Consider the following 9941-nt stretch of genomic DNA (forward strand, 5'->3'; position numbering starts at 1 on the left):
GTGGTAAACGGAGAAGTCCCTGCTTGCCGTAGCCCAGGAAACGCTGAAATGCTGTTACCCACTTCAACTTGATTCTAGGAATCAAGGGAACTTGTTAATTCCAGGAATCATAGAATGTTTTTGTCCTTGGGCTGAGCAGCAATGGAGATATTCTATCTTTGGAAAGCAAACACTGGGGAATCCACCAGTGCAGTTGAGAAGCAGCGAGGCTTAGTGCTTGAGAGTCAGAGGTCATGGGTTCTAATTCTGACTCCACCACTTAGTTGTGTGACTTTGTGCAAGTCACTTAACTTCTTTGTGCCCTTAATTACCTCATCTGTAAAATGGAGATTAAGACTGTGGTCCCCACGTGGGACAATTTGACAACCTTGTACCTATCCCAGCACTTAGAACAGTCCATGGCACATAGTGTGTAACAAATACCATGATTATTATTGAGAAGCAGCGTGACTTAGTGGTAAGAACATGGGCTTGGGAGTCAGAGGATGTGGGTTCTAATCCTGCCTCTGCTACTTGTCTGCTGTGTGACTTTGGGCAAGTCACTTAATTTCTCTGTGCCTCAGTTGTCTTTTCTGTAAAATGGGGATTAAAAGTGTGAGCCCCCTGTGGGACAACTGATTACCACGTATCTACCCTGGTGCTTAGAATAGTGTTTGGTACATAGTAAGTGATTAACAAATACTATTATTATTATTATTATTATTATCCAGACTGGATAGTCCGCCCGTATTGTATCTACCCCAACACAGTACAGTGCTTGGAATGTGGTAAGCACTTATCAAATGCCACAGTGATTATAAGTTGGGAGTCTGATTGTAAAGGACTACAGATGGCCCCCAAAACCCTTGGGTGTTTTAGCCCTCCTCTCTCCAAACCCTGCTACTCCAGATTCTCTGCAATGGGCACATTTAATTCCACTCCATTAGATAAACTCTTGAATTTTTGCTCTATAGAGGTATTCCTTTTATATTTATTTATTTTTATATTTACATTTGGAGAAGCAGCATGGTTCAATGGAAGAAGCCCGGGTTTGTAAGTCAGAGGTCATGGGTTCAAATCCCAGCTCCACCAACTGTCAGCTGTGTGACTTTGGGCAAGTCACTTAACTTCTCTGTGCCTCAGTTACCTCATCTGTAAAATGAGGATGAAGAGTGTGAACCCCACGTGGGACAATCTGCTCATCTTGTATCCTCCCCAGTGCTTAGAACAGTACTTTGCACATAGTAAGTGCTTAACAAATGCCATCATTATTATTATTTTTTTTTCCAAAGTGCTTTCAAATTAATGATCTCATTGTATCCTCACATTCTCCCTGTGAGGTGGGAGCAGATGTGAGCCATCTTTGCTGGGTTTTCCTTTCTTTTTTCTACATTAGAGTTAATTTGGAAATGGTGCAGGATGGAAGGATTCAGTGCTCCTCAACCTGAATGATGGGAGATTTTATTGGCCTTTGTCTGGTCCCCTGGATCCTACTCCCAACACCTGACTGATAGATTGTAAGCTCCTGGAGAGCAGGCATCTGTTTTGTTCACCTGTCTACTTATTTTGTTTTGTTTTGTTGTCTGTCTCCCAATTCTAGACTGTGAGCCCATTGTTGGGAAGGGATTGTCTCTATCTGTGGCCGAATTATACTTCCCAAGCGCTCAGTACAGTGCTCTGCACACAGTAAGCGCGCAATAAATGCGATTGAATGAATTATACTAGCTCTCCCAAGTGCTTAGAACAGTGCTTTGCATACAGTAGAGAAGCAGCATGGTGTAGTGGCTAGAGCACAGGCTGTAGGAGTCAGAAGGTCGTAGGTTCTAATCCCAGCTCTGCCACCTTTCTGTTGTGTAACCTTGGGCTCATCATTTCACTTTTCTGTGCCTCAGTTATCTCATCTGTAAAACGGGGATCGAGACTGGGAGCCCCTTGTGGGACAGAGACTATGTCCAACCTAATTTGCTTGTATCCACTCCAGCGCTTAATACAGTGCCTGGCACATAGTAAGCAAGCACTTAGCAAATACCAAAATTATTATTATTATTACAATAGACACTCACTGGATTGTATTGATCAATTATGGCATTTATTAAGCCTATACTCTGTGCTGAGCACTCTGGTATTCATTGAGATAAATACACTGAACAGTTCAGACAACACAATCCCTGTCCTGTGAAGACCCTCCCTTCCCAGTGAGCTCCTTCCTCTTTCTAGAACCATCTCTGTACTGAAGTGGAAGGCCCTTCCCCTTGGAATTTCTATTGTTTCATCAGAGGCATGTGACCCTAGAATGTTGGAAAATGTTGCTTAGAGCACAGGGGCTGGTGGTCTGGGGCCTGCCGAGGGGATCTGCTCACACTGCCTCCAGGAAAAAGAGCTTCCTAGACATCTATGGTCCTATCAGAAAACCAGGAGGAAGGGAGGCAATTGTGAACCAATGGCGGCTAAATTGGTGAGAAGCGTCTGAAGGAGTCAGGGAGCTGGGAGGAAGGGCAGTGCCAGTGGGGGAGAGAATGGAAGGAGCAGAGGGTCCTTCCAACATAGAGTTGCTTTATCCTTTTTTAAAGAAGCAAATGTTCTCTGCTGGGTAGAGGTGGGGGTGAGAGAGAGAGAAGTGAGAAAAAAGATGTGGAGGAGGGGTCCAACAGGGAAATTCTGATTCCATGGTCTTGAGGTTTAACTGTTGAAGTGTGTTGGCTTCAAGACTTACCTAATACTGTGCCTCAGTTTCTTCATCTGTAAAATGGTGATTGAAGACCAGTTGTCCCATCCCCTTAGGCTGTGAGTCAAGCATGGGACAGAGAATGCGTCTGATCTGATTTTGAAGGCTCAGGAAGCATCAAGGCCTAGTGGAAAGAGTATGGGGTTGGGCCTGTGTTGTAGTCCTGCACCTGTCACTTACCTGCTGTGTGACCTTGGGCAAGTCACTTAACTTCTGTGTGCCTCAGTTCCCTCATTTGTAAAATGGGGAATAAATATCTGTTCTCCCTTCTACTTAAACTGTGAATACCATGTGGGACAGTAACTGTGTCCAATCTTACTAGCTTGTATCAACATTCTTGGCACATAATAAGCACTTAACAAATACCATTAAAAAGGGTCCCCTATGATTGTTCATTGTTGGCTTCCCCCAGATGCTGGAAATACTTACTGGAAATTCTTCTGGGATCTCCTGGAATCCACCTGGAGCGGAAAATTCTTCAAGTGCCAGTGAAAACACAGAGGTGGCAAATGTGAAGGGGATCACGGATGCCAGTGAAGACACAGAGGTGGCAAATGTGAAGGAGGTTATGGGCAGGATGGCCCATACTGGATATGAGGCATTCCAGGTAATGTTAACTCTGAAATGAAGCCACAGGGGCCATGTTTTGACACCTGTTTACATGTTTTGTTCTGTTGTCCGTCTCCACCTTCTAGACTGTAAGCCCGTTGTTGAGTAGGGACTGTCTCTGTATGCTGCTGGCTTGTACTTCCCAAGTGCTTAGTACATTGCTCTGCACACAATAAATATGATTGAATGAATGAATGTGCTGTGAGGTGTAGGCTTGGGCAGAGGCTGGAGGGAAGACTTGCCCAAATTTCTATATTAAGGGAATACATGAAAATTTTGGCTGAAATCAAAACTTTTTAAATGAACTACAGCTAGGCCATTTGGGCTAACACTGAGGTATCCTTTCTATGTTATTGATGCAGATTTGGGGATTCTTTGGTAAGACGGCTCTGATGGTCTGATTTTGTTTGAGACCTGAAGGAGGGAACTTTATCTATGGACCGTCATCTTTAAACATCCCTCTTACAGTGTGAGCCCGTTGTTGGGTAGGGACCGTCTCTATATGTTGCCAACTTGTACTTCCCAAGCGCTTAGTACAGTGCTCTGCACACAATAAGTGCTCAATAAATAATTGAATGAATGAATGAATGAATGAATGAATGAATGAATGCTAGTGCCTTGCAGAGATTCTAGATCTACATGAAGATCTAGCCTGTGGCAGGCAACTAGATTCATTCATTCATTCAGTCAATCACTCATTCACTCATTCAGTCATATTTATTGAGAGCTTACATTGTGCAGTACACTGTACTAACCTCTTGGGAGAGTACAATACAACAATAAATGGAAACACTCCCTGCCCACAATGAGCTCACAGTCTAGGAGGGGATAACACATGATTATAAATAATAATAATGGCATTTATTAAGTGCTTACTATGTGCAAAGCACTGTTCTAAGCACTGGGGATGTTACAAGGTGATCAGGCTGTCCCACTGGGGTCTCACAGTCTTCATCCCCATTTTACAGATGAGGTAACTGAGTCACAGAGAAGTTAAGTGACTTGCCCAAAGTCACACAGCTGACAATTGGCGGAGCTGGGATTTGAACCCATGACCTCTGACTCCAAAGCCCATGCTCTTTCCACTGAGCCACGCTGCTTTTCTAAATAAATTACAAATTTGTAAATGTGTTGTGGGGCTGGGAGTGGGAAAGAACAAAGGGAGCAAGTCAAGGCAATGCAGAAGGGAGTGGGAAAAGAGGAAGGGGGGCTTAGTCGGGGGGGGGCCTCTTGGAGGAGTTGTGCCTTCAGTAAGGCTTTGAAGAAGGGGGAGAATAATTATCTGTCAGATTTGAGGAGAGAGAGCATTCCAGGCCAGAGGCGGGATGTGGGTGAGTGGCCAGCGATGAGATAGACAAGATCAAGGTACATTGAGAAAGTTAGCATTAGAGGAGTGAAGTGTGTGGGCTGGGTTGTAGGAGGAGAGTAGCGAGATGAGGTAGGAGGGGGCAAGATGATTGAAGGCTTTAAAGCCAAGGGTGAGGAGGTTTTGTGTTTTGTTTGATGCAGAGCAAGGGGAGCTTGGGCAGGGGAAGTCACTCGGGCATCAGTGGGAAAAGAAGGTTGGATGAGGGGAAAGACTAGGAAGAAACAGAGGGACTGAGAGGCAGTGGTCCACCACGGAGCAGTGTGGTCCAGTAGCTAGAGCATGGGCCTGGATGTCAGAAGGATCAGGGTTCTAGTCCCAGCTCTGCCACTTATCTGCTGTGTGAACTTGGGCAAGTCACTTCACTCGTCTGTGCCTCAGTTACCTCATCCACAAAATGAGGTATAAGACTGGGAACTCCATGTGACACAGGGACTCTGCCCAAATCGATTTGATTGTATCAACCCAAGTGCTTAGTACAGTGCCTGGCATACAGTAAGCATTTAGCAAATGCTACAATTATTATGAATTATTATCAAGATGTCCAGAGGGTCACTGAGGGCAGAGAATTGGGGTAGGGTACATGAGAGAGAAGGGCAGGCTCAGCGTGGCTATGGGAAGGGAGGAATAATGATAATAATAATAATACTTGTGGTGTTGGTTAAGTGACTACTATGTGCCAAACACTTTGCAAAACTCTGCAAGGTGCTCCTTCTCTAATACTGATCCTGGCCCTCTGAGGGATGATCTCTGACCCCCTGCCAGCAGTGATGGGAGTGGGATTCTGAGCCCCTTTCTTCTTCTCCCAGGAGCCAGCAATCTCACCCGACCCCAGGACTCTCCTCTCCAAACAGTCTGAGGACTCGGAGAGTGGGGAAGAGGTGGGCAGTTCAGATGTCCCTGAAGACAGTTCCATCAGAAGTCCAAGTGATTCGAGTGCCTCCATGGGGTATTTTCCTTGCTACCGGACTTATGAAGAATTCCTAGAGAAGCCCAGCCCATCTCTAACGCGAACAAGCAGTGCCCAGTCGAACAGGAGAGATGGCAGTGGCTGCAGTAGCAGCCTAGAGCCCCTGGAACAGAGATCGCAGTCCTCCGGCCACACCATGGAGAGCCACCCAAGGAGCTGGGAGAGCATGGACACATTAACCCAAAGTAATCTCAACACGCCAAAACGATATCAGAGCCACCTGGGCCTGCTCCTCGCCACACGTGGAGAAGGAGGCCTGGGGGAAAAGCCGGAACCCCAGATCTTTGAAATACTGAGTCCTCCTGCCTTTCAGCAAAATATGGGGGGAATGCTGGAGCCAATCCCAAGGAAATCTCCCCAGCTGAAGCCTCTCAGCAGCCCCAGAGGAACCCAGGAAAAAAGAAGGCGCAGAAAAAAGGTCAGCAGGAATCAGTGGCATCTTGGGTAGGCTTGCTTAATAATAATGATAATTAAAAATGATAATAATAATTGTGGTGTTTGTAAAGTGCTTACTAAGCACCAGGCACTGTGCCAAGCACTGGGGTAGATGCAAGGTAATTGGGTTGGACACAGTCCCTGTCCCACATTGGGCTCACACTCTTAATCCCCATTTTACAGATGAGGGAACTGAGGCACAGAGAAGCAAAGTTACAGCAGACAAGTGGTGGAGCCGGTGTTAGAACCCAGGTCATTCTGATTCCCAGGCCTGTGCTCTATCCACTAGGGAGTAATTATTTGCCTCATCCTGGGTGGGACTGGTGAGGGGCTAATTTTATAATAGCATTTACTAAGTGCTTACTATGTGCAGAGCACTGTTCTAAGTGCTGGAGATACTACAAGATGATCACCTCCTCCAGGAGGCCTTCCCAGACTGAGCCCCCTCCTTTCTCTCCCCCTCGTCCCCCTCTCCATTCCCCCGTCTTGCCTCCTTCCCTTCCCCACAGCACCTGTATATATGTATATATGATTGTACATATTTATTACTCTATTTATTTTACTTGTACATATCTATTCTATTTATTTTATTTTGTTAATATGTTTGGTTTTGTTCTCTGTCTCCCCCTTCTAGACTGTGAGCCCACTGTTGGGTAGGGACCATCTCTATACGTTGCCAACTTGTACTTCCCAAGGCTTAGGACAGTGCTCTGCACACAGTAAGCGCTCAATAAATACGATTGATTGATTGATTGATTGATTACATTGTCCCACGGGGGGCTCAGTCTTCATCCCCATTTTACAGATGAGGTAACTGAGGCCCAGAGAAGTGAAGTGACTTGCCCAAAGTCACACAGCTGACAAGTGGCGGAGCAGGGATTTGAATCCATGACCTCTGACTCCAAAACCCGTGCTCATTCCACTGCGCCATGCTGCTTCTCCATGCTGCTAATTTCTGAAATGCCATACTTGGGGAAGGATTGGGGGGCAGTGACTGCCAGCGAGATACTTCACAAAGGGGGAAAGATTGCAGACAGGCAGTTTGGATGCCAAGTCCAGGTGAAGTGGGCCCGTTGCTGATTAGGGAATATCTCTTTATGTTGCTGATTTGTACTTCCCAAGAGCTTAGCACTGGCTCTGCACACGGAAAACAATAAATGCGATTGAATGAATGAATGAAGTGGGCAGGGACAAGAGCTGTCTTTTAGCTAACCAAGGTTGGGGAGGACAGTCAATCAATCCATGGTATTCATTGAACGCTTATTATGTGCAGAGAATTCATTCATTCATTCCATCTTATTTATTGAGATTTTACTGTGTGCAGAGCACTGTACTAAGTGCTTGGAAAGTACAATTCAGCAACAGATAGAGACAATCCCTTCCGAACAACGGGCTCACAATCTAGGAGAGAAGCAGCGTGGTAGCGCTAGAGCACAGGCTTGGAAGTCAGAAGGTCAAGGGTTCTAATCCCGGCTCCTCCATTTGTCTGCTGTGTCACCCCAAGCAAGTTACTTCACTTCTCTGTACCTCGGTTCCCTCCTCTGTAAAATGGGGATTAAGACTGTGAGCCCTATGTAGGATAGGGACTGAGTCCAACCCAATTATCTTGGACCTACCCCAGCACTTAGAACAGTGCCTGGCACATAGTAAATGCTTAATAAATACCATAATCATTGTTATGAGAGTACAATACAACAGAATTAGCAGACACTTTGCCTGCCTAAGATGAGTCTAGTCTAGTCTAGAGGTAATGAACTTACAGTTTAGTTTAGCGGAAAGAGCCCGGACTAGGGAGTCAGAGGTCATGGGTTCTAATCCCGGCTCCGCCACTTGTCTGCTGTGTGACTTTGGGCAAGTCACTTCACTTCTCTGGGCCTCAGTTCCCTCACCTGTAAAATGGGGATGAAGACTGGGAGTCCCCCGTGGGACAACCTGATCACCTTGTAAAGCCCCTCAGCACTTAGAACAGTGCTTTGCACATAGTAAGAGCTTAATAAATGCCATTATTATTATTATTATTATTATTATTATTATTATTATTTAGATGGCAGAGAAGCGATCTAGCTGGTTTGGAAAATTATGACTTCTGGAGGGGTAAGATTGTTCCATGGGCTTGGAGTCCTCATACCTCCCCTTACCCCCACCCCCACAGCTTGAGCTCCAGGACAGCAGCCAAGAAGACCTCTCCTACCAGGTGCAAGGGGAATGGAAGAGTAAGTCCGCTGAGCTCCTCTCAAACAAGGAACCTTCTCCAGATGACCCCCCAAAGGCTTCTTCCACATCCAGCTTCAGCCGCCTCGTGCGCTGGATTCGCCACACCTTCTCAAGGACGAGGAAGGTGAACCCTCAGAGAGAAAGAGGTGAGAGAAAAGGAGAGAGAAAGTCCCCAGGCGAAGACAGGTCCCGGCACTCTAGACTCTGGAGACTCTGGTGCTTAAGAAGAAACCAGGCACCAGCCCTCTAGACCCTGGACAGCCCCTAGTGTTTGTGGACATCTAACGTCATGGAAAATGAGATTCATGCAATCTGAAAATGAAATACATTCACTGAAGAACAAGTGCACATGGCTCTGATTCCTAATTGCATGGCATGCTGATTACTTATTTTTGCAAATAAAGACATTTCCTCTGTCAACATATCTCTTGTCTTGGCTGTGGGGCTGGAAGGAAGAGTGAGAAGCAGCATGGCTTAGGAGAAAGAGCACCAGCCTGGGAGTCAGAGAGCCCGAGTTCTAATCCCGGCTTTGTCACTTGTCAGCTGTGTGACCTTGGGCAAATCGCTTAATATTACTACTATAATAATGATGGTATTTGTTAAGCACTTACAATGTGCCAAGCACTGTTCTAAGCACTGGGGTAGATACAAGGTAATCAGGTTGCCCCATGTGGGGCTCACAGTCTTAATCTCCATTTTACAGATGAGGTAACTAAGGAACAGAGAAGTTAAGTGACTTGCCCAAAGTCACACAGCTGACAAGTGGCGGAGTGGGATTAGAACCCATGACCTCTGACTCCCAAGCCCGTGCTCTTTCCACTAAGCCAGGTTGCTTAATTTATCTGTGCCTCAGTTTCCTCATCTGTATAATGGGGATTAAAGCTGTGGACTGTGTTTAAACTGATTATTTTGTATCTATCCTGGCACTTATTACAGTGCCTGGCACATCGTAGCACTTAATATCATTAAAAAAAAAGATGTGGAATTGATTTGATACGGCTTTCTACTGCCAAATTCCTGAATTGCCTTGGACCGTAAACTCCTTTTCTAGACTGTAACCTCCTTGCGGATATAAGGATTGTGCCTACCAAATTTGCTATATTGTACTCTCCCAGGCACTTAGTATAGTGCTCTCCACATAATAAGGGCTCAATAAACATAATTGATTGATTCATTGATTGGGAATTTCAAGATCGTAAGCCCCATAAGGGTAGGTACCACATCTTTTACTTTTATTGTAATAGTGATAATAATGATGATGGTATTTAGTGCTAACTAGGTGCTAAGTGCTGGGTAAGGTACAGGATAATCAGAAGAAATACACAATCCATGTCCCGTATGGGCCTCACTATCTAAAAGGGAGGGAGAACAGGTGTTATAGCAGTTGTTATGCAGGTGAGCATGAGTCATAGAAAGATTAAATGATTTGCCCAAGACTACACAACAAAGCAAGTGGTAAAACCACATGAAATCCAGATCTCCTGACTCTCAGTCTTGTGCTCTTTCCATTAGGCCACTCTACTGTACTCTTCCAAATTCTCCACATGAAGTAGGTGCTCAATAAATATTATTGAATGAATGAGTGCATGCCTGCATGAATGAATAAATGCTTGAATGAAGAATGAATGAATGAACAGGCTGCT

At 45.4% G+C, this 9941-nt stretch overlaps 1 protein-coding gene across 2 annotated transcripts; it reads left to right on the forward strand.

Annotated features, from left to right (window-relative positions):
* Window positions 1-2303: 2303 nt before the first annotated feature.
* On the forward strand, window positions 2304-8718 carry LOC119929962. Of its 2 annotated transcripts, none has more exons than XM_038748349.1 (4): window positions 2304-2434; window positions 3117-3311; window positions 5489-6067; window positions 8237-8718. In XM_038748349.1, the coding sequence occupies exons 1-4, from the start codon at window positions 2420-2422 to the stop codon at window positions 8546-8548; spliced, it is 1101 nt and encodes a 366-aa protein (XP_038604277.1). In that variant the 5' UTR covers window positions 2304-2419; the 3' UTR covers window positions 8549-8718. The 2 variants fall into 2 exon arrangements, with proteins under 2 accessions (XP_038604277.1, XP_038604278.1); XM_038748350.1 differs by having other exon boundaries at window positions 5489-6093; window positions 8237-8511.
* Window positions 8719-9941: the final 1223 nt, after the last annotated feature.

This window comes from Tachyglossus aculeatus, chromosome 6, assembly GCF_015852505.1.
Source record: "Tachyglossus aculeatus isolate mTacAcu1 chromosome 6, mTacAcu1.pri, whole genome shotgun sequence".
Taxonomy (NCBI): Eukaryota; Metazoa; Chordata; class Mammalia; order Monotremata; family Tachyglossidae; genus Tachyglossus; species Tachyglossus aculeatus.